The sequence below is a fragment of the Dama dama genome, chromosome 9, assembly GCF_033118175.1.
Source record: "Dama dama isolate Ldn47 chromosome 9, ASM3311817v1, whole genome shotgun sequence".
Classification (NCBI taxonomy): Eukaryota; Metazoa; Chordata; class Mammalia; order Artiodactyla; family Cervidae; genus Dama; species Dama dama.
In genome coordinates, this window is record NC_083689.1 from 65,067,493 (window position 1) to 65,092,090 (window position 24,598).

The 24,598-nt window shown below is 50.6% G+C and overlaps 1 protein-coding gene across 2 annotated transcripts; it reads right to left on the minus strand.

The window, feature by feature from the left end:
* Positions 1-1,065: 1,065 nt before the first annotated feature.
* Positions 1,066-23,694, minus strand: SPARC (secreted protein acidic and cysteine rich). Of its 2 annotated transcripts, none has more exons than XM_061151779.1 (10): positions 23,541-23,694; positions 13,246-13,315; positions 12,359-12,421; positions 11,667-11,754; positions 10,167-10,288; positions 8,261-8,381; positions 6,388-6,521; positions 5,052-5,200; positions 2,742-2,890; positions 1,066-2,279 (listed from the first exon to the last, which is right to left on the minus strand). In XM_061151779.1, the coding sequence occupies exons 2-10, from the start codon at positions 13,300-13,302 to the stop codon at positions 2,251-2,253; spliced, it is 912 nt and encodes a 303-aa protein (XP_061007762.1). In that variant the 5' UTR covers positions 13,303-13,315; positions 23,541-23,694; the 3' UTR covers positions 1,066-2,250. The 2 variants fall into 2 exon arrangements, with proteins under 2 accessions (XP_061007762.1, XP_061007761.1); XM_061151778.1 differs by lacking the exon at positions 23,541-23,694 and adding an exon at positions 17,618-17,640.
* Positions 23,695-24,598: the final 904 nt, after the last annotated feature.

The window sequence follows — 24,598 nt, forward strand, 5'->3', positions numbered from 1 at the left end:
GTGCCTGTGCTGTTCCTCGGCCTGGAATGCCCTTTCCCTGACCCTTCTCCTCTCTCACCTCTGCCCCTCCCAACACTTCATTCTTTTCCTTTGTGACTCAGGTTTTTTCAAGGAAGCCCTAGAACAGCCCGGTGCAATAGAACGCTCTGTGATGATGAAAATGTCTGGATCTGCTCTGTTCAGTAGGGTAACCGCTAACCACATTTTGCTGTTGAGCATTTGAAATGTTTCTGGAATGACTGAGGGACTGAATTTTAAATTTTAAGTTAAATTTAAATCTAAATAGCCAGGCTTGGGGAGTGATTACTGTGGAACAAGAGTAATCTTGATTCCTTCTGTGACATCCCCTGCTGGTTTCTTATATTCTCCCTTCAGTGTGAAAAGTGAAAGTGTTAGTCACTCAATCCAACTCTTTGTGACCCCATAGACTGTAGCCCACCAGGCTCCTCTGTCCATGGAATTCTCCAGGCAAGAATACTGGAGTGGGTATTCCCTTCTCCAGGGGATCTTCCCAGCCCAGGAATCAAACCTGTGTGTCCCGCACTGCAGCTGGATTCTTTACTGTCCGAACCACCAGGGGAGCCCTTCAGTGACCTATCACATATTGTCATTTGCATTTAGTTGGGCATTTTTAAAACCCATTCCTTGTTAGACTGTAAGTTCCAGAAGAACAAATGCTTTATCTGCTTTGCCACAGCTGTGTCTGTAGTACCTGGAATGGGATCAGTAGATAGTAAGTACATCATAACATTTCTTGATGGATGGGTGAATGAATGAGTGAATGCTTAGTGAAGGCATTGCTTTCATTGGTGCTTTCCTCAGTTGCTTAGCCTAATGAAGTGCAATCATGAAAAAGGTCAGCCCCCAGGTCATAAAATTAAAAGCTAAATCCATGCTTATAGGCACCATACATTCCCTATGTATAAGTAAGCTTGTGTGTACAAAAGGATAATAATGCATTTGCAAAGCTTTGCATCTGTGCATTCATGTGTGGACATGTTATGACCACGTATCTCCATGTCAGGGAAATGAGGTCACTAAGACACATGAAAGTCACTCAGGGAGGCAGTTTCTAAATCAGTACTTTTTATTTTGAAAGATTTGTCAAACTCTTCACATCGTGGCAAGAGTTTGCATGATTAATAAGAAGCAGCTTTTTCATGAAATGCTTGGAGGTGAACGAGTTCTCAGCCTGTGAGATCCGACCATCCCATTGATTTTGAAATTTCTTTTGATTAATAGAAAGAAAAAGTGGGGAGGGGAGAAGAGGAGGAACATGCTAGCGACTGAAGGAAAGATCTCTGGTGACAGCCATCCAGATGTGAAAAAAGAAAACAGAAAACCCAAAAGAAAACCAATTTGCCACCTGCCCTTTTTCTGTTTTACCACGTTCTGCACCTCGCTCTTGATTTTGGTCTTTCTGGCTGAAACAGCCTCCCTGTCCTGCATCTCCTTAAGGTAGTTTGGAGGGGAGCAGCCCTGCAGGATGTGGTGATCCACCTCTCAGAGGTGTGGGGGATTCCAGAGAACGGATGGGCCATGGCTCTGAAAAGTCTGAGCAAATTGCCTAATGCAAAAAGAAATGGCACTGCAAAGTGAGAAGGGGAAATGGTGAAGAACTGGGTTTGTGTGAGAGTTTATGTACTTCCAGAACATAGCCTCAATTTCCTTCTCTCAGTCACAGCCCCTGACCACAAGATTTGTTATCTGTGGTTCTGGCTGGTAGATTCTGCAGGTCTCTCCCACCACTGATCCTCTAGCCCTAGAAGCATCCTTGCCAACATCACGTGCCTGTTACTTCCCTTTGTCCATCTTCAGGCCACTTAGGAATGACCCCCTGGCAGCCAATACCCTGAAATAAAGTTAACACAAAGTCTGACTTGGTGAATATTAGTTTCAAGCAGAAAAGTAGAAAATCTGAAGATGCAACGTGTGTTGAAGGCAGACTCGAGCAGATCAAGTGTTCCACCCATGTGCCACCAAGACAATGGGCAGAGGTGCACACGGCAAGGGGAAAATGGGACCATTAGTGGGTGAGCAAGAGGCCGTGATAGCTGAGTTACAGCTAAGAATGTCGTGACTTGGGTTAAAATGTCTATGTTTAGCACCGTTAATGTATTCGTTTAAGTCTATATTAGCACCTTGACCCCAGGCAGAACAACAAACCATCCAAACATTTTAAACATTGGGGAAAACAGGAGGGGGAAGGTCAAAGAGAGAGAATCGGGTTCTGCAGGAGGAGGCGTGGCTTTAGATCACGAGGTCCTTGTCAATGTCCTCTGCAAGGCAAGAAGGAGTAGAATTAGACTTGGGGGCCAGGGTCAGTGAGGAAATGTTTCCCAAGGAGTTGGCAGATCCCACCCATCCCAGGGGCCGGGGGCCAGGTAACCAGTCCAAGGTCACCCAGGGAGTCTATGACTGAGAACTTCGGTCTCCCCCGTCCCTGGCCGGTCCTTGTGACTTGCGCTGCCTAATTACACGTGCTGTTTCCTGTAGATGACTGTCAGTTCCCAAAGCAGTGCTAGACACAGAGTGAGTACTGATGCTTCAAAAGGGAGAAAGAGACAGTCGGGTGGATAGAGAAGGACCAGGAAGTCATCTAAAAGAGTGAGGCCCACCCAGGCAGGGAGAGCAGACAGGAGTTAACCAGGCACAGAGCAGAGATGGACAGGAAGGACAGACATACAGAGAGCAGCGAGGTGGGAGGGAGAGGATAGCAGACCCTTTGCTCAAACACTCACTCTCCTTGATGCCGAAGCAGCCGGCCCACTCGTCCAGGGCAATGTATTTGTCGTTGTCCAGGTCACAGGTCTCGAAAAAGCGGGTGGTGCAGTGTTCCATGGGGATAAGGGGGGCACGCAGTGGGGCCAGCTCGGTGTGAGACAGGTACCTGCAGGGGTGAGGTGGGGAGAGACTGAGGCTGAGCCAGCCCCATAGCCCTGCTTGGGGAGACAGGGGGAGGGAGCCTGCCCCTTGGGGCTAAAGGAGAGGATGTTCATTGCAGAATGGGAAGCCGGGATCCTGCGTCTGCCCCGGCTCTGCCACTGACCTGCTGTGGTTCTGAGCATACAGCACTGCCCCACTCTGAGCCTCAGTTTCCTCCTCCATCAAAGGGGGAGGAGTTGATCATAACATCTAAGGGCCCTTCTAGGTCTGAGGTCTGTGGGTTCATAGGGTTCACAGGTCTCATGGTGAATTTCATTGTTTCCTAACTGACTAAGAATTGAGGGCACAGAAGCTTAAAATATTCAGCAATTCTGCTGTTGGTAGATCAAAATATGGTATGAAACAACAATGCATGTTTTCTGCAGACACATTTATACATCTGCAAATACTCAGAAAAGAGGTGAAAAAGAGATGCATCAAACTGAAGAGAGTACTGAAAAAGTTGGGGAGGAAGGGTGGGGTTTCCCTGGCAGCCCAGTGGTTAAGACTCTGCACTTTGACTGCTAAGGGCCTGGTTTGACCCCCGGTCAGGAAACTATGATCCCATTAGATGTGTGGCTGGAAAAAAAAAAAAGGGAGAGGGTGCCAACTTCTGAGAAGGGAGCGTGGGAAGAGATTGGAATTGGCAGGCAGAGGGTGAGTAGAACTTTATCTTTTATGTACTATGTCCCGTGTGAGAGGGAGGCCTTCTGATTTCTCTCCCAATCTCCTCTGTTCCTGTCCTCCCAGCTGGCCTGGACTCCAGAGCACATATAGGATTTTTTTTCCCTTGTTCCCCAGAGCCCTCCATTAGTTGTCCTCAAAACACTCTTCCCCAAGGACCCCCAGGCCCTCCTATCTGGCCCAACTCATGGAAGGGATCAGTTGAACTGAAGCTTCTCCGCCTTCTTTGTATATCAGTGAGGAAAGCGAGCCCCAGAGATGGGCAGGGACTCAGGCAAGGTCACCAGGCAGCTCTGGGTCAAGGAAAGGGGCAGGACGATCCTCTGACCCAGCCTGCTTTCCCAGATGCAGGGTCCTTGCAGCCCCATCTGGAAGCCTCCCTCCAGGCCCCTTCCTTGCTCAGCCTGAGTCCAGATGTTCCCTGACTTCTCCCCTCCCCTTCACGGTATGACTCAGATGGATCTCAGCCATGGAAAGAGCCTGGGAGAGAAGCTACAGGCAGTTTCCCAGCACTCAGGAGACCCCAGCCCCCCAGGATCACCCACAGGGTGGGCTGGACTAGGAGGAAGGGTTGAGCCTCCCAGAGGGGAGCAGCCCTGGGCATCCTGTGTGAGCAGAGCGGCCCTCCTCTTGAGCTGCTCCAGGAGCACACAGCAAGAGAAGGCAGAGGTGAGGGGGGCCTGTCCTGCTCAGCTGCAGAAGCATCAGCCACCACCTGCAACTTCGGGGCACCTTCCTTACTTTTTCCTTCCATTGTGAGAAACAGATCACCACCCAGAGGGTGAGCTCCATGGGGGCAAGGGCCTCCGTGTCAGTTCTGACTACAGTTAAATCCCCTGCCTGGAATCATGTTGGACATGTAATAGACACTCAATAAATGTTGGTTCACTGACCAACTATCGGCTTATCCCACAGGGCGTTTACTATGGCACTTCCTAACTCATTTCAACACGGGGCAGGAGTGATCAAACCAAGGGCTTGCCATGGAGATGGGATGGGCACTGTGAATGTCTTAAGAACTTCCAGAGCCAGTTTGCCCCATTGGGGCCAGGTCTCAGGGCCTTTCTGTCTCACACAGACCCTGCCACCTCACAGAGTCTGGCGCTCCTTCCCAGCTCCTTCTACCTTGCTGAATGGATACCCAAGGCTGGCACTCACAGGGTTAAGGTGGGGTTTTCAGTTCTGATGGCTTCTGCCTCTTAGGGCAGTAAGGAGGGAGTGACTCATGGCACTAAATCTTCTATATCCTTTCTCTTACACCTATCCTCTCCTGCCTCAGCCCTTAGGCAAACTATGGGCCTCCAGGGCTGGGAGCAGCAGAGACCCCTGAGGAGTTTTCTGACCACATCTAGTGCACCTAGCAGCCCTGACTGGTGACTGTCCACTCCAGGGCCAAGCCAGAGGCAGCTCCCCGCTGTGATCCTGAGGGTCTGGGGTCTTACCCGTCAATGGGGTGCTGATCCAGCTGCCCAAACTGCCAGTGCACCGGGAAGATGTACATGTTGTAGTTCTTCTCGAAGTCCCGGGCCAGCAGCTCCACAGGGTGGTCGCCAGCCTCCAGGCGCTTCTCGTTCTCGTGGATCTTCTTCACCTGTGGGAGCAGAGACGCTGTGAGACGAAGGGTCCACGGAGGCTGTCGGGGCCAGTCAAGGTCCTTCCCCCGACAGGAGGCCAGAGCAGGCAGAGACCAGCCCAAGTCTCGGTTTAGAATGAGGGAAGGGGGACCCCCAGGTGGTCCAGGGGTTAAGACTCTGTGCTTCCACTGCAGGGGGCACAGGTTTGATCCCTGTTGGGAACCTAAGATCCCACATGCTGAGCAGTGTGGTGGGGCTGGGGGGTAGGGATGGGGTGTAGAGACCAAATGAGGGAAGGAAGTGGTTAGATGAGTACCAGCATTATCTCATCCACAGAAGTGGAGGCCTGGGGCCATCTCAATCAGAATAACTGGGGAGTGTGTCAAAATGCAGCTTCCTGGGCCTTGCTTCACAGAGACACTGGTTCAGTGGGCCTGAGGTGGGGCCCAGGGAGCTGTATTTTATCAGTACTCCTAGTGCTTGATATGCCCCTTAAAGTCCACAGACTCAGAAGGAAAAGGGAATAGAATTGTTTATGCCCCGTACTTAACATGGAGCTAAACAAAGTGAGCAGGTCCTTTCATTACAGGACTCCTCAGAGCCTTTAAGAGGTGAATGTGCTCTGCCTGCATGCTAAGTCACTTCAGTCATGTCCAACTCTTTTTGACCCCATGGACTATAGCTCGCCAGGCTCCTCTGTCCGTGGGATTCTCCAGGCAAGAATACTGGAGTGGGTTGCCATGCCCTCCTCCAGGGGATCTTCCCAACCCAGGGATTGAGCCCATGTCTCTCATGTCTCCTGCATTGGCAGGGGGGTTCTTTACCACTAGCGCCACCTGGGAAGCCCCTGAATGTGCTCTGCTGCTGCTGCTGCTAAGTCGCTCAGTCGTGTCCGACTCTCCGCGACCCCGTGGACTGCAGCCCACCAGGCTCCTCCATCCATGGGATTCTCCAGGCAGGAGTACTGGAGTGGGGTGCCATTGCCTTCTCCGTGAATGTGCTCTAGGAGACTTCAAAGGCTGCACGGAGGAGTCTGTGTCCTCAAACCCGGGACAGAGGCGCTCGTTGGAGCAGGGATGCGGGCTTACATTTGGGGGCCTAGATCTGTGAACAGGACTGTGGATCTCAGCCAGCCTGGGGCCCGAGGTCAGGGCCAGCTCGGGGCCGAGCAAATGCCCCGAGACAGCACGAGAACGGCCCTTACTCGCAGCTTCTGCTTCTCGGTCAGGAGGTTGTTGTCCTCGTCCCTCTCGTACAGCGTGACCAGGACGTTCTTGAGCCAGTCGCGCATGCGCAGTGGGAATTCAGTCAGCTCGGAGTCCAGGCAGGGTGGGATGTCTAGGGTCAACACACCGGGTGGTCACCACAGACCCTGACTCTCCCTGCCCGAGGGCCAACGTGCGGGCCAGGTCGCTCTCCCCAACCCCGCCCTTCTCCTGCTACTGCTTCAGTCTGTGACCTTGGCACAGGGCTCGGCCTCTCTGGGCCACAGTTTCTTCACACCTTTTGAACAAAGGAGATTGGCGGGGGTGGGGATGGGGGGAGAATACTCTGCAAATGGACAAGTGCAAAGGCACATCCCCTGTTCCCTTGACCTTGATCTGATCTGGGGAAGGAAATGGTTTGCTCCAGAGACTCCTGCTTTTCTGGGTGTTGGGCCCTGAAAACAGAAGCCAGGACCCACCATAATGATGTTGACCCTTGAGAGATGTTTGAAGCTGGGTGACTGAGGAACAGCATTCACCCATAGGCCCAGCTTAACCGGGCTGGGGGTTCAGGTATGCTTAATTACCAGAACATTCTTAGCGATAGGATTGCATCCTGGTCTTTGGAACTCAAGGTGACAAAATGTCGGTCCTAGAGATTTCATCCAAGTCCACCTTCTTGGAATTATTAGAGATCAGTGTGGAGAGAAGGGGCTTGCTTAAGGCCACGTTATCAGAGCCTCATCCAGCGCCAGGGCATATGGGTGCCAGGGGGCCTAGGGGTCCATCATTCCCCCATCCTTGGGCCCATGGAAAGTCCCCTCTGTGGTTAGGACCACGACCTTCTTCACCAGCAGCTGGGGAGTGGAAGAGAACATCTGAGAGGGAAACGCTAGGAGTTGGAGCAAGCGATACGCCCCAGAGAACAGAAGAGCCACTTGGCACAAGTGTCAGTCTCACTGCCCAAGGATTCCTACCAACGTCCCTCCCCCGCCCTCCTTCTCCAGGCCTGCGCCTTCTCTTTTCCATCCAGGGTCCTGTAACTGCAAGAGCGGTGCTGACCACAGGAGAACCTGGTTCCCTTCCTCCACCTTTCTGCACTCTGCACACCTGAGGCAGGTGAGGGCCCTCCCCGGTGTCATCTGGTGTCAGAACATACCAGACACACCATGTGGATGCTGTCTTGGAGGGGAGCAGAGGGGGCCTTGCCTGTCTCGGATGACAGGGAGGCAGACACGTAGGAGCAGGAGCCTGGGCCAGCTGAGTCTGCCCCTGGGATCACTCCCTAAAGGCCAGGCAAGCCCTGGCATTCCTGCCCACAACACCTGGCTCCCAGGTTTCTAGAAGCAGGTGCTTAATCATATGTTTTATGCGGGCAGATGGGAATGTAACAAAGTAAAAAGGCCTAGGATATGACAATGTTGAGTAACAGGGTCTAAGGGGAACTGACTGGATTGCCTTGATTTTAATGCATTCAAATTCAAGTATTTTTAAAACACTTTTTAGGCCCAGGAAGAACATCATTTTTGCTTCACAACATTGAAGCAGGAAAGATTGTGGTTAGACCTATAGAAGAACTTCCTCATCATTACAGAAAAGAAGTGAGCTGTCTTGGATGCTAGTGAGAGGCTCCAGAAATCTGCCCTGATCTTGTGTTTCCTCCACTGCTCAGTCCATCCTGGAGGGGTCCTGAGTACAGATACCAGCTCTTAAACAATCATCTCATTTTATAACTGGGATCCCTGAAGCTCAGACAGGGGAAGAGAGGTGCCCAAGATCACACAGCTCAGAGGTGACAGAACCAGCATCAGTGCCAGTTTGCTGCCTCTTCCCCGAGTCGGGAGGCTTGGCGGGGCCCGAGGAGAGACTCACATTTGCAAGGTCCGATGTAGTCCAGGTGGAGTTTGTGGCCCTTCTTGGTGCCCTCCAGCGTGCACTTGGTGGCAAAGAAGTGGCAGGAAGAGTCGAAGGTCTTGTTGTCATTGCTGCATACCTGTCGGCAAAGCATAGAGTGCCTCACCCTCATTCCCAAAGCCCTTCGCCAGTACCGCCATCCGTGCCCATTTTAGAGATGGGAACACTGAGGGCCAGGCAAGGAACGTGGTTAGCCCGGGGTCCACACAGTGAGTTAAGGGTGGGGCCCAGGCAAGGAGCCGCTCTTTAGGCTCCTAAGTCAATGTTCAGCCCAAGCTGAGAGCCGCTGCTGGTCTCTGAGCAGCGGAACGATGGAGTCAGGGCTGAGATATGGGAAAGCAAACCTGGGAAATACAGAAAAGATGAATTGAAGGCGAGGATGAGGGAAAGGTAGAGTATGCCGAGAAGAGTTAATAAAATAGGCCTGGGATTGTTGTTCTTAGAAAGGCCTTCTTGTGATGTTGGCCCTTGGCTGGTGTCTGGGAGCGAGGCTGGTGAACAGTTGCTTGCACTGTTAGAAAACTGATGTCTACAAATGATGCAAGTGTCTCAATTTGCCTGGGTTGCTCATACAAACAGTATGGTTCATGCTGAACATCTCTTTTCCTGCTTGGAGTCTAGAATTTGGGTGTATGCTAGGCATGGGATGCCTACGTGGCCAGGCTTCAACTAAACACTGGGTGCTGAGTCTGTAATGGGCTTCGCTGGGCAGAAGCCTTGCTTGCATGAGGTTGCAGCTCACCTTTGTAGCTGGGGAAAGAAATCCTTCATGGCAGGGGGAATATAAGCAAGACTATGCATGGATCCCTCCACACTCAGCCGGTATCCAATTCCCTTTTCAGCCAGCTACGTATCCTTAACTATTAGCAGTGAGTGCAAATATGTGGTGAGTTATATTGGTCCTTCTTGCAAATCTCTGCACATGAGGATGGCAGAGCAGAGTTGCTATGGGCTGAACAAGGGCAGTGGCAGTAAGTAGTTGTGTCAGGAGGAGAGAAGCCTTGTCTTGAAAACCCTTCACATACTTACTGCGTACATATCACTGCGGAGGGAGAACTGCTGGGCACTGGTGACCAGTGTGATAGGGGGTGGTGGGGTGAGGAGGAGGGAAGAGCTGACGAAGATGCTAAAATTTGGACCTCAAAGGGTAAGTTGTACTGGGGAGAGGTTGAAGGTGAGGTGGAGTTGTAGGAATGATGCTGGAACTCAATTTGTGGCCCTGAGCTAGGTGACCACTAGCACAATGGTTGATATGCATGAGTGCTCAATAAATATTTACTTGGATGGATGGATGGACAGATGAGTCCTATTGGAGACTGAATGGACAGCTTTGAAAGTTTTTTTTAAATAGTACATATTGAATACTTACTAAGTACCAGGCATTATCTGACAAACCCCTGCAATAGCTCTATGAGATCAAGTCTATTTCTGTTCCATCTTTAGAGGTGAGAAAACTTGGAGAGGATCAGGAACATAGCTAAGATCTCACACTATCAAGAGGTAGAAATGAAGGTTGATGTCATCCTTTGCTGTGACCCAGAACACAAGTGTTTGGACCTGATGCTTTGCCAAGATTCTCCCATGTGAGAAAGTCCCTCCTGTGTGTTCCCTTCTGAGTCTCAGTAGGGCTGGAAGCTGGTAAATTCCTGCCCGTTGCTGGAGAGTCAGTGACAGTCACTCTCCATTGACTGCTGGAGAGTCCCAGACAGAGACCCCCTCTGGCTGGGTCTCTTGCTGTGACTAGACCTAGCGAGGGGACTTCTGAGCCTGGAGCTGCCCTGTGGGACCCCCAGGCCGGCAGTGTTGTGGGCAGACGCTCTGAGGGCTGCAGCCCTCACCCCCCGCCTTGTCCCTCGGGCCTCACCTTCTCAAACTCGCCAATGGGGGCAGGGCAGCTGGTGGGGTCCTGGCACACGCACATGGGGGTGTTGTTCTCATCCAGTTCGCACACCTTGCCGTGTTTGCAGTGGTGGTTCTGGCAGGGGTCTGGCAGAGCACAAGGGCGACGTGATTAGCCTCACCCGGGCTAGCACATCCATCCCAACCCAACACACACGGCTCCTTGAACAGAAGTCCTCGGGTCTGGCCCCCACTCAACCTTCGGGCAGCCCTGCGCCCTCCCTTCTCTTCTGCTGAAATCAGCTTGTCGGGGAGCAGTTGGCTCAGTCTGGGGAACTAGAGATTTGGTCTGAGGTCAGGGCCAGGCACTCCTGCGGGGGCTGGGGATTCAGTCTGGGACCCGGGAGCACCGGATGCCATATGGCTCCCCCGAGGGTTGAAGCAACCACTGTGTTCTGGCTGTTCATGGATCAATGACAGCAAAGTAGTTCAGAATTCTAGAATAGACTTTCTAGAATGACTCGGAAAGTCAGCTGTTGTCACGGAGCCAGGGAGCTGTGCAGCCCAGCAAAACACACCTGAGTGTCTGCAGCGGAAAAGGGATCAGAGCCCCAGGACCACACCGAACAATAGAGTCTGCCTGTGTCTTGTAAACACCGGATGAGGGACGTGGAGGGGAAGGAACAGGACTCAGTAGACGCCCCTCTGCTCCAGTGGATACTCAGGCCCTGAGGGTGAGAGCTCATCTAACCTTTCCTCCCGGTGCTTGACTGGGGTGTTGCAGTCTTCCTTTGTTGGGTGCCTGCCCGGCCAGGTCCTGGGCAAGGGTGCCTCTACTTTTATCTCATAGTCCCTCGACAACCCTGGGGTGGGGGTCTACTGTCTTCACCCTTCCCCACGCAAGACATGAGCAAGCTGGGCTCAGAGAAGGTTTGAGGGCTGTCAGAGGGCATCGCACAAAGTTTGGAGGCAGACCTTGGTTGGTCCACCCCCAGAGTCTGGGCTGTTAGCCCCTGGGGTACGGTGAGTCTCCATCATGCGGGTTAGGGATCTGGACTGTGGGTGGGAGCCAGAAGCCCCAGGTCCTGCTTCTCACAAGCTGTATAGGAGTTGTGTCAGGCTTCCAGACCTTATTTCCTCATGGCCATTTGACAATTAAATAAGCTTATAAGTGTGAAAGCGTCTGGGGCCATCAAGTGACCGGACGGGACTGGGGATCTCCGTGGGAACCTGAAACCCAACTCTGGAACTAGATTAAAGTGCTGCAAGGGGACAAGGCCACTTCCAGCTTAAGACTTCCCTTCCTAGCACTCACAGCCTGGCTATAAATAGATCTTTCCAAATTCCAGAGAACACTCCCAACCTTTTAGTCAAGGCAGTTTGTCCTTCACAGCCCCTCCCACAGGGAGGACCCCCCTACCCTGCGTTTCCTGGGGAAGGAACCTCACACAGGCTGGGCCCGCGCCCCAGGCCCGGGCGGCAGAGGGCTAAGGCCTGTGTAACAAGACAAGGAGAAGGGACCTACTCTCAGCCACCACCTCTTCCTCAGTTTCCTCGGCACCCTCATCGAATTCTCCTACTTCCACCTGGACGGGGTTGGCTCCCACAGGTACCTGGGGTGGAGGGAGAAGAATGAGTCAAATGCCCCATCCCACCCCCAGACCTGGAGGAAAGGGGCAAAGGCTGGAGGGGACTTGCCCAAAGCCTTGGGTACCCACAGGGGATGGGGAGAGACATGCCGGAAGGAGTGCTGGGTTCAGATCCCAGGAGGCACAAGTGCCAGGTCCAGGATCGCGACTGAGTCTACGGACCCGCTCTTCCTCAAGGGCCCAGAATGCTATGGAGATGCCCTAGAGGCCAGCAGGGGTGTCAGGGCAAGAGCGGGTGCCAAGCTCTCTCCCCTTCCAGCCGCACCAGGGTACTCTCCCTTTCATCAGTTGACATTTGGGAAGACTGTGGGTGACCATCTGAGAAAAAATGTCACACAGTTGGAAAAGTAAAAAACAAATTCAGAATCATAGCTCCCACCTATGAGGTTCCAGGGAGAGTTTGGGGAGCACTCGGGAGTGTGTCATCATTGGGGGATCCACCGGCTTTACATCTGTGCTGTGTGTGCACGTGGGAAGGGGAACAATGGCCTGTTCCAGCAGCCCCTGTCTGGATTCCCCAGCGGGAGCGGATGTTGGCAGAGAGGAGTCTGGGGCCCCCACCACCTACCTCGGCCACCTCGGCCACGGTTTCTTCCACCACCTCTGTCTCATCAGGCAAGGCTTCCTGTTGCTGTTGGGAGGTAAAAATGGTGTTCAGAGAGGTTGGGGTCCGGGCCAGCTTCCCACCACTAACATGCCTTAGCCTGGACCACTGAGGCTGGGGAGCTAGGAGAGAAGCTTGTGGGAGACGCCTGCCATGGGTGGGCAACTCGGGCACAGGAGAAGCCAAACATGCAGGCTCTGTGGGCTGCAGGAGCACCTCCCTTTGTATAGTTACATCTGGAGTGTCTATCAAAACTCCAAAAGCATTTCTGCAGCTTAGACTCCCATAATGATGGGAGACCAACTCCCTTCAGATGGGAAAACGGAGACCCATAGGGGATGAACCCTGAATTTTAACAAATGTCAGTGTCTTCCCCACAGGTGTGATACTGTCATCATCATCATTATTTGGCAATTCCTTCTTGGAGTCAACTTGGAGTTAGAAGAAGCAAGATAGCACATGACTTTGAGGTGCCTGGCTGGCTGGGGCTTCTTCTACCATCACCCCATCAGCATCCCCTTCTCTTCTGTAAGTCTTCATATGACAAAGAGCTCACTTCCTTCTAAAACAATCCTAGTCCCTTTCTGGGGAAGCTCTGATTGCTAAACAAGTACATCTTCACATTACATGGAAATCTCTCTTCCCTGGAATCTCCTCCCAATGATCCTCATTCAGTTTTTATTTTGAGCTTATTAGTTTAAGGGAAAAAAAATCTTAAAAAAAAAAAAAAAAAAGACCACTCAAGATGGGGAAGTGCTTGTCCCCTCTGAACATCCAGGGCTGGTAGATTCAATGCCCTTGAGCTGGTGGTGGGAGGTAAGACCAAGAAGATGTGACTTTCAGGTACTCACAGGGGCTGCCAAGGCCCTCCCGGCCAGGCAAAGGAGAAAGAAGATCCAGGCCCTCATGATGCTAGGAACCCTGTGGGGAGAAAAGAGATGAAGAATTCAGTGAGGGCTAGGTGTCTTGATGGAGAGTTCCTCCTGACACTGAATTCCTGTGATATGCAAGATAATTTTAGATGGTCCATGGTAAACAATAGTGAAAGACAGGGAGAAAGTTGCTTCTACTTGCTTCTCTTTTAATCCTGATGGTATGAGAAAGTCTCAGTTTGGTGCTAACAAGTCTTTAACATCTAACACTCATCTCTTGCCCTTTTGAACAGAGGCCAGGCCTCTGGCTCAGAGCCTCCGCAGGAAACGACATCCAGCTGGAATTCAGTACAGTTGTTCTGTCTCCTTTGTGTCTAGTTTAACAGTTTCCTTCTATTTATGACAGAAGTACGCAGGTTTTTCCATTTATGGTAGGGATCTTGTCTCTTTCCTCAGTACATTTATTTAAATTTTTAAACAGTGATTGGACACAGACAACTGGTTAATCAAGTCTGGGCAATGCTGAACTGGAACTTGTTCAAGGGCCCTTCAATCCCTGATGTTCTAGGATTCTTTTCTTCCTATACCCCAGACTCTTCCTCCTCTCCCCTCTTTCCCCCGACCTCCTTCTCCCTACCCCTACTTAATAAGAGAATTTAATAGGCAGCAACCCCTTGCCAATTTGAGACAATGAGGCCTACATTCTAAAACAAAGAACAATAGTTTTTGAGTGTGGTCAGTGGAAACTTATGGCCATACTTTCCTCCATTCTGCCCAGGAGGGATGGTACTTCTCTGGATTCTGTGTGGAAACTACCCAAATGCTTGCATATGTTTAGGGTTACCTTCTGTTTCTCCTTCACAGCTAAAAGATGTTAACTAAGATCTAGAACATTCTCTAGAAAATTCTCCCACCCTGGTCACTGCTGAAACCTTCCTCTAGATGCTGAGCTCTCGACTCTAACAATCTCATGACCGGAGGGCATCTTGGAGCAGAATCTCTATGATTTGCTGACAAAATGCGTCCCTAACCAAGGGACTGTGGTGGGGATGCTTTGTTTCTTGTTCTAACTCAGTGAACTTCCGTTTCTAAATGGCTTTAGAAAGTCCTTCCTTCTACTGTTCAGCTTGCCTCCCTTCAAGCTTCTCCTGGTCTACTGTGATTATCCATCTGCGGCCACACAGAGCAAGCATGCTCCCCTGTGCCTAAGCAGCTTTTAGTTAATGTGGGCAGTGGCCATGTCTTCCCTCATTCATCCCTAGTTCCTTCCAAGATTTCTCAACTGACCAAGCACCTTGGTGGGCGGTACCCTGGCATCGTGGAAGAAACGCTTAGCTTGGAGCTAAATCCCAAGGATTCTGGTTCTATCTCAATATTAACTTGGTATTTTGGTTCAATCCTTCATCCTCTCTGGATCTTGGTTTCCCTCTTCTATTACTTGAGAGGGTTGGACTAGCTGAGCTTTGAGATGGTAGCCTGAGCCCTTGAGATGCCCTTTAACTGTCCCAAGCACATGCTGGTCTTGGCACACATCATCCCCTCCATTATCCCCATCTTCACTTAAATTATGGTATTTGGGTAGTAGAAACAGGCAGCAGAAGGGAAGACTTCATAATGGTCCTCTATTGGGGTTGAAATAGACACTAAACCTCAGTATTCTATGGCATGTATACGAAATAAAACCAACAGAAATTTAAAGAAATCCACCTGGGAGCTTGGTTTTGCTTCGTGGTGTCCCCAACTCTCCCATCTGAATGCAGTCTTCCCTTCCCAGGTTTTGGAAATGTTCCTCTCCCCCTACCCTGCATACACAGTCCTATGCTTCTCTTCCCCGCTCCACTTCTCTCAAGCCTAGAGGTGGAAAAATCTCCTTTCTTGCTTCCCCACTTGGAGACAAAAGCAAAACAATGCCTGCATGTGGCTTTGGGTGAAAGGAACAGGAGAGAAAGCATGAAAGGCTTGTCTGAGACAGTTAGAAGTTGAAGGGTCAGAGACTCATAGCAGGAATAAAAAAAGGCACTTTATCTGGGCTCCAATGACAGACAAGTCCTACAGTTAGAGAAGCAGCCCAGCTAGGGCTGGAAAGGCAGTAAGCTTCAGCTTGGAGAGCCAGGAAGACTGGCATCTCCAGGATTTGTGTCCTTCATCTGAGCAGAGGAACTGCTCCTCCTCTGTGACCAGGGAAAGATTTGTGGGTCGGCTCTTCTGTCTGTCCTATCTCACCAGCCATGCTTTCCCAGTGACACGCTGACTCTTTCTGCCACCCCCATCCTTGGTGCTGCAGCCAGAAGAGAAAAGTGATTCTAGATCTCACGGTGCATTAAAATTTCTAATGGTCTCACACACTGGCACCATGGCATGGGAGGGCTGTGAGTCCCGCTGTTCCGATGAGGGGTCTGAGGTGGAGAGGGAGGAAGTCAGGCAACATTCAGGCCCCTTTCAAGCTGACAAAATTCCTCCTCATGGACTTGGGTTGGGCCTCATAGAGTTTTTCTTTGAGACTGGGGTGGGGATCGGGGAGAAAAGTGGGAAGTAAGTGTAAAGAAAAGGACACACAGTCTTGGAGGAGGAGTTGTTTTCCTAATTTGGGGTTTTGCCCAGTTTCCCCTCACCAGTCCCAACATCCTCTCCATCCAGATTGCTTGATGGGAGGGAAGGGCAGCAGTGGACGGTTCTCGAATGTATGACCATTCTCCCTGCATACCCGTGAGCTCCCTCTCTGAGGTTCTCTAAACCACCTCTGGTGAAAGAGGCCAGGTGCCCGTCCTGCAAAGGTCAGGGGTGCATCAGTAACCCCAGCAAGGTCAGAACACAGGGCCAAACCCCAGCATCCAGAAATGATCAGCTGTACACACATCCTTTGCCAGTCAAACCTAGGTCTGGCATGCCCCCCGCCCCTGGTGAAAATATAAACACCTTTGTATAGATGAGCAGTATTAAATAAAAACTCTGTATCTCTTTAGTTTGTAATGATGCCTGTGTTTATCCGTTTTAAGAATGTTTTCATAATCCGGCATCCCCTTGGGGGCTGAAGGCATACTACCTTATAGTACAGAAGAGAGGGCTGAGGCCCAGAGGGGAAGAAATCTGCCCAGAGCCCCAAGGAGCGGGTGGCAGGGCTGAATGAAGACCAGGGCTGCCCCCCTCCGCCTCTGGCCTGCCCTCTGCCTCACATGCTGTTTCCCTTGGCGGCAGTTCCTCCACTAGGTGCTCACCTGAAGGGGGCCCAGTTGGGCTGTGAACTGGCCCAAGGTACCCTGGAGGAAAAGAGACTGGGAGGGTTGGGAGCGGGGGAGCAGGAGGTGTGTTTCCCTTGGCCCAGTGGTCGTCAGATGCAGACTTTGCTCACTCCCACCCCGCCACCGCCCCTGCCTCCTGTTCCGAACATCCAGTCCTTTCCTTTTGCCTTTATTTGCTCTGGAGACGGCTGAAAACCCGTCCCTGCCTGCCAGCGGGACCCGAAGCTGAGGTCACCTCTCCTCCTTTAGAAAGAGTGTGGGGATGGAAAAGTACAGCTGCCCGCCCCCCACCCCACCCAAGTTCATCTCTCTTGAAACATAAATGGCCTCCTGTGGGCTCTCTCTGGACACTGAAAAGTTACTGAAGGACAGAACTAGGGAAAAATCTTGGAATCATTCAATTTTAGACTGTGGATCTTGGAATCGTAAACCCCTAAGGACTTGAAGCACAGAATCTGAGTTACAGTCATCAAATCTGATTTGAGTAGAAGAGTTTATGAAGCAATGCAGTCTACTAGAACTTTCTAAGATGACGAAAATATTCTATATCTGCATTGTGTAACGTGGTGGCTAGTGGCCACCAGTGGTTATTGAACACTTGAAATGTTGCTAGCGCAAATGAAGGGCTGAAGTTTTCATTGTATTTCATTTTAATTAACTTAAATTCTACGTAACCATATGTGGCTAGTGGCTACCATATTAACACAGAGCTTGCTTAGTCCCTCAATCATGCCCAACTCTTTGAGACCCTGTGGACTATAGCCCACCAGGCTCCTCTGTCCATGGGATTCTCCAGGCAAGAATACTGGAGTAGGTTGCCTTTCCCTTCTTCAGGGGATCTTCCAAACCCAGGGATTGAATTCAGGTCTCCTTCATTGCCAATGAATTCTTTACTATCTGAGCCACCAGGGAAGCCCATATTAGACAGAGTGGTTATCAACTTTTAGAGAGGCATTTTGGCAGAGAGGTAAGCCCAGGGGCTCTGGAGACAGAATATACAGGTTCAAATCCTGGTTCTGCCGTATAGCAGTTGTGTGACTTTCAGAAAGTGGTTTTCCCTCTCTGGGCCTCAGTTTATTTCTCCATCTTTAAAATGAAAATAACACACTTACCTTGAAAGATTCATGGGTGATTACAAGAGATAAACATCAGAAGAGTATCTTAAAAAACAAAGATCCCAGAATCTCCATTCCCCTTGAAAATCCAGGACAAGAATCCCAGCTCTTTGTCCATGGCCCAGGGAGAACAGGTGCTGCGCTGGAACAAAGGAGGCATTACTCCTCTTGGTCTCGGGCACCAGCCCAGCCTCCACAGGGCACAGTGATGAAGCCAGGCCCCAGGCTGCCCTCTCAGCTGGGCTGCTGACGCAAACCAGGCATCTTGCTTCCACCATTTGGCTTACCAACAAGGGTTCCCAAAACACATGCTCCTGGTAAACAAGCCCAAAGAGAGGAAAACAAGTCTAGAGGCTAATAAAGGAACTCGTGAGTGAGCCAGGCCCACCAGAATGCCAGGACTCAGAAGGAGGGCTGAGACGGTCCAGAGAGGTGCCGTTGTGGCCAGTGTGGCCACGCACTCACACCCCAGGGAGCACACACAGCCACTCACAGGTGACGTGGAAGTCAGGAGCCCTGGGATTGAGTCTTGGCAGTGTTGCTCCCAGCTCACCCTTCAAATTAGAATAGGCTCCTCTACTCCTTGGACTTCACCTAGTGCCACTCATCTGCACAGTGCAGAGGTTGTTTTAGATCAGTGGTGTTCAGAGTGATACAAGCCAGGGAGCCCTTTCTCTCAGTGAAGTCTTCTGCAGAAGTCCAAGTCTGAAACAACTAAGAGCCGTTCACCTTTGTTGTACATATGAATGTACTATTATCTATTCACTGAATCAGCTTAAAATTAAAAAAAAAAAAAAAAAAGCAGTGTTGAGATGGGGACTGGCACTGGGACACTCCTTGAGACACCTCAGAGAACCTCTAATTTCTTTTATGAGAGAGTTTGAAGACCCTGAGGCCATAGTCCCGAAGGTTCCTTTCAGCCCTGACATTCCAAGTCAGCTGAGTCAGAAGCCTATCAGAGGACCATCTTTCACAACTTGGCCCTTGACTCCCTGCTTCCGCTTCTAACAATTCTTGCTGGAAGGGAAGAAGCTAAAAGAAACATTTAGGGCAGCGGTCCCCAACCTTTTTGGCACCAGGGACAAGTTTCATGGAAGACAATTTTTCCACAGACCAGGACGGAGTGAAGGGTGTGATTAAAGCACATTCTATTCATTGTGCACATTATTGCTATCATTACATCAACTCCACTTCAGATCATCAGGCATTAGGTCCTGGAAGTTGGGGACCCCTGTTTTAGGGTGCTCAAGCATAGGTTTGAAGATGTTCAGAGGCAACTCAGAAATAGCCCCAGAGCATAAGACTGGTATCAGTCTGACAGAGGTTCCATAAACACATCTAAGATGCCACGTTTCGCTGTGGTTAGAAGCCCCAGGGTGGAGCTTCAGGATCTCCCCGTTGGCTCCCCCTAGGGGCCACTGGTACATCTGTGTGACCACAAATGGAAGGGATGAGAAATAACATCAAAGTGTCCAGGCTGTCACATCCTAAAGATAGCAAGCAAATCCATGGCACATGTGGCTCCACCTGCCCCTCTGGTGCATGTGGCAGACATTACTAATCAACCATATGACCTTTCCCCCTAAAGTCCAGAGTGGCACTCAAATTCTGGACACAGTTCTTTTGGCAGCTGCTACCAATGGATTGGTGGTGTCATGCCAAACAACACCTCTTTGCCATGCTTCTGATTTTAGAGATAGGAAGACTGAGGATCAGAAAGGGAAAATAATTCACTTGAGGTCATACACGGCAAGCTGGTATCTGGGCTGAACTTCCAGATATTCAGAAATAGCAAGATGTTTGGGGAATTGTTTATTTTTTTATTTGATTAGTCTAGGATCCTATGGCCATGACTAACACATAAGGGCCCAGAAAGATCCCCAGATGAAATGGGTTAAATACCACATTTCTGAAAGAACCCAGCTATAGCGAGAGTTGGTATCTCCATTCCTACTTTGCCTACAGACATCAAGGTCTATAACTTGAAAAGTGAGAGCAGAGTTAATGTCCTGTCTAGACATCTCCTGGATAAGAAGGAGGCTGTTTTTCTAAATTCTGTCAAGTCACTGGTTGCAGTCACCACTTAGCCACCTCCTGTTGCCTAATGACATAGCCATGTGGGCTGCATCAGGCCACGGCAAGCCAACAAAGGAGGAAGAGAGGTAGCTCTTATCACTTTTTATCCATGGGGCTTGTTGACTACAGGGGAGGAGTGTCAGGAGAGTACCAAACTGCTCAAAGGAAACCAACAAAAGAAGCCAAAATGAACATCTGGATGTTTCCAGATGTCTGAAAATTTGGCTCAGGCATCAGTTTGCGATGTGACTTTGAGTTATTCTCCCTTCCTGAGTCTCAATTTCTGTCTATAATATACAACAGGTGCTCAGATGGTAAAGAATCTGCCTGCAGTGCAGGAAACCGGGGTTCAGTTTCTGGGTTGGGAAGATCCCCTGGAGAAGGAAATGGCAACCCAGTCCAGTATTCTTGCTGGGAGAATCGCATGGAGAGAGGAGCCTGGTGGGCTACATACAGTCCATGGGGTTGCAAAGAGTCAAACATGACTGAGCAACTAACACTCAGGTGTCTATCTCCCCGCCATGACCTGAAGTTAGGTCTGGTTGTGCATGTCTGTGTGTGGCTACAAATGGTGATTGTGTATTTGCATAAGTGACCAATGACCTTGAGGACCACTGTGTGAAGCGTTATATGTGACGCTGTGTGTTGGTCCTGACTCAGCATCTGTTGGTTTCAGCCCATATAGGTGAGGGTCAGAGTTTGCATATGCATCGGATGGACATCCGAGACTTGTCTGTGAGTCAAGGTATTGCTCAGAGAGAGCCATGAGTGCATGACCCCCTGTGTCTGCTCACGTATTGAAACATTTATTTTCAGCTGTGCCAGTGGGTGCCTGTCGGTGAAATCAATGTTTATATACTTGGCATCCTCGTGGGTTTGTGTCTGTCCCTATTTATCTCTGCACACATAGCTACCTGTCTAAATAACGTCAAAAGTCAAATATTTTCCTGTTTACCTCACATCCTCAAGCTCTTTCCTTCATCATCCTTTTCTATTTATAGCGTATTTTTTAGCACAGAAAACTGCTCTTGTGAATAGCAAACCCCAGCCACGCAGTTGGTTGACAAGTCTCTACAGATGGATAAAGATTTTAGCAGGACTATTATGCAATCCAATTTCCCCTAGCCCCTCCTCTCTTGTTTCCTTTTCAACTAGGGGGCCAGGAGCTGTTAAAAAGGTGGCCTGACTGTTCTTTCTAATGAAAGCAGCACCTGGCAGTTAGGTTCACAGGACTTCAGAGCTGAAAGGGCACCTGGAGACCCTAGGTTAGAGTCCCCATTTAACAGATTGGGAAACTGAGTCTGGAGAGGGGAAGTGTCTCTCCAAATGTCACTGTGAGTTAGGATCCACCTCTGCCTTTGCCTTGGACAGTGGAGGGTGCAACACTCTTGGGAAATATGAAGGTGCCCAAATCAAAAGAATTTGGACAATATTTATTTTGCTTAAATGTGCCTGTCGGCACTTTTAGTAAAGGGAAGTTATATCCAAACCCTAAAATGATAAAGCTGCCGGACAAAAACGCAGGGAATGATGTCACCAATTCTTCGGATGCCATCAATTCATCCATTCTAAAAACCCATCTCATAGGTGAGAGGGCCACAGTGTAGCAAGCGCTTCTCTGTGTATCATCCCCGTTTTGTCCACACAGTATCCCTTTGAGGTGGTGGTGTTATCACTTTTTGAACCAAGGAGGACCTGGTTCTCCTTGAACCTGGGGCTCAGAAAGGAGAAGCCATTAGCTCAAGGTCAACTGGCATCTTTGAGATAGAGGTGGTTTTAAAACTCACGTCTTCAAGTAGCCTATCCCAGGAAACAGGAAGCATCTTACAGCCCCACTGCTGCCCTGGGGTCCCGGGAGATTGGGAGATCAGGAGGGCAGGACCTAGAATTTGCCCTCTTGGGATGGAGTGGAGTGGGGGACATTCAGACCCACAGAGCCTGATATTCTAAGAGTTTCTAGTGTCCCCTCCCAGCCAGCAGGCAGAGACCCTGAAAAAAAGGTTACCGTGGCAACTCGCATTCCTCCTAGAGTGAGTCATAGCAAAGAAGAGCCTTTTGGTGGGTGGGACTTGGAGAAAGTTTCAAAAGTTGATTTCTTCCCCAGGCACCCTCCCTTCCCTCCCCCTCCCTCCCTCAACTCCAGCTCCCGGCTTTGTCGATGTGGCAGCTGATGGCTGCAAGTTAACTCTCTCTTCACCCCAACCACTCCCATTTCAAAGCTTTTCATCCTCCTGCAAATACACCTTGGCTTCCAGTCCCCACCCTCTCCATCTCCCACGTCATGCCCTCTGGCTACCTGGAGGGGCAGGCGTCATTTGAGAATATTTTTAAGACTGAAGGCTGTGAACACCCTCTAGGATATTGCCGCGAACTTTGTTTCTCTCTGTGTCACTCTCTCATCTCTCTCTAACACACACACACAACTGTATATACAATTTTAAGGGGCTTGCAATCTCCATGAAACCTAGCCAAAAGCTAGGTTTAAGGAGAATTCTGCTTTAAGAGACCTTCACTGGAAAGTTCAGAGGACATCAGGCACACCAAAGACCATTGAGTCCATTCCTCTTACTTTACAGACAGGAAGACTAAGCCCAGGGGAGACATTTACCTAAGATCACATGTAAAACGTATGTCTTTAGTCTGCCCCCCTACTTCTGATGTGCTTCTCATCCTGCTGTCAGCACTTGAGGTGCACAGAAATTCAACCGCAAAGAAAACCCTTTCTCTATGTGTTCTGCATAGAATGGCATTTTCTGGAGGAAAATGTGTGCCCCTCTGTTCCTTTTTGGGTGGACTGGGCTTCCTGGAAGACATGCCTTCCCCAAGGTCCCCCTTTTCCCTTGGTGCCCTTAGGGACTCAGGAAGCCCACTCATCAACCAGCCAGTGGAGCCACAGGTAGGAAGGAGTTTACCTGAAGAAGACCTAACAGCAGCCTAGTGCAGAGTTTGGACTTCTCATGGCAAAGGTGTGAGGAGGCTGCCCTGAAACCCGCTCCATCTTGTCTTCCCCCTCCCACTCTGCAGCACACCACCGCCACACCCAGTCTCCCACCGGACCCTGTGCCTCTCTGGAGCCTATGATATCAGGGGTCTTCAAATCTAGACACACGGAGGGCTCCTGCTGCTGAGTTTCCTGTGTTTACACCCTGGGGAGCCCGGGATGAGAACAATGCCTAACCCAAGACTGATTGTCTGACAGTGCTATTTCAGGCTGAATGGCACCGGAATCGGGGTGTGTGTGTGTGTATGTGTGTGTGTGTGTGTGTGTGTTGGAGGGGGGTGGAGGTTGAGAGGGGAGAAATTCCAGAGCAACAGGAGCCTTTACAGAGGTGCTGATGAAAGGTGAAGACCCCCTCTTATCCCTCCAAAGATCAGTTTATCACTCATGCCAAATTTCCCTTTGGGAAAACAGAGTGCAAGAACCAAATCTAGAAAGTTTCTCCTCCTAGAATGGGAAGCAGGGCAGACTCTGGTGGCCCATCCCTCTTGCAGCTGTGCGCAGATCATATTCCCAGGAAAGGAAGAAGTGGCCCCCATTTGTAAAGGCAGCCTCTGAAACCCGTGAGACAGGCGCAGAGAGAGACAGAGAGAAAATACTCTCTCAGAGACAGTCGGATTACTTTCTGCAAACCCAGAAGGGAGACCACAGGATCTCAGTTTCACCTGAGAAGTTAACAGGCAGCAAGTCCATGTCCCCTGCCCTTCGGAAGAGCAAGGATGGAGTCCCCGCGCCCGGAGACCTCCCAACACAGCTTCTTTCCCTTGTACACAAAGTGAGGAGTGGACCAGGGTGCAGGGGGTGCAGGCCTAGAGGAGGGACAGTCAGGGCAGGGGTCGGACATACCTCAGTGGCGGGCAGGCAGGCAGCAGGCGAGCTCCGGGCAGTCTGAAGGTCTGCAGGAATGTGAGGGGCTTAGAGCCTGGCAACAGGAAGCCACTCAGAGCTCTGGGCTGGGTCTGTCTCCCCCTCCACCCCGCGGTCCCTCCTCCTCCTGTGTCTCCTCCTTCCCTTCCCCTCCCCTCCCCTTCTCCCCACAGCCAAAGCTGTCTCCAGTCTTCCAAGGCCTTCTTCCTCTCCTCTCGGAGGGCTGCCCTGACCCGCCTCCCGACCCCGCCCGCCACGTGGGTTCTGGAGCTCTTGCCTAGACAGACTGACTGAGCAGAGCGCTGGGACTGCAAAGGCCAGCAGGAATCACCTAGAACAGCCCTCTCCTTGTTCAGAGGGGAACTGAGGCATGGAGGGGGCAAGGGATCACCCACCCAGGGTTCCCAAGGGGAATATCCAGGCCCAAGAGTCTGGAGTGTTTGACTGGTGATCTTTACAAGACTCCCTAGCATCAAGCAGTGCTGAGGAGGGCAGAGCCCTGCGAGGGGGTTGTATCTGTGGCAAAGGCAAGGCCGGGATTTGCCTCTGTACAGACTGAAGAAGCTGCCACTGATGGCGTCATCACTGATGGCTTGGGATACTGTCTAAAAATAACTGCTCAAACTCTTAGCTGGGCCACCGATAGACACAGAAGGGGTTGGCCGTCTTGCTGGGGGAATCTGTGTCATCAGTATAGAATAGATAAGGTGATTGCTGATATGGATTACAGAGCTAACAATGACCAAGGTTTACTTGGGACTTAGAATTTTCTCGGCAAACCCTTGACATAGATACTGTTACTATGCTGGTTTTACTAATCAGGAAACAGAGGCGCTAAGAGGCTGTTACTTGCCCAAGATACCCCTAGAAGTGGGGTAGGCAGGTGGATTCTACATTCAGTCCGGGTCACTTCTTTTTTAAATTAGGTATTTATTTTTGGCTGCCCTGGGTCTTTGTTGCTGCATGTGGACTTTCTCTGGCTGGCGATGTGTGAGGCATACTCATCATTGTGGTACGTTGGCTTCTCACTGTGATGG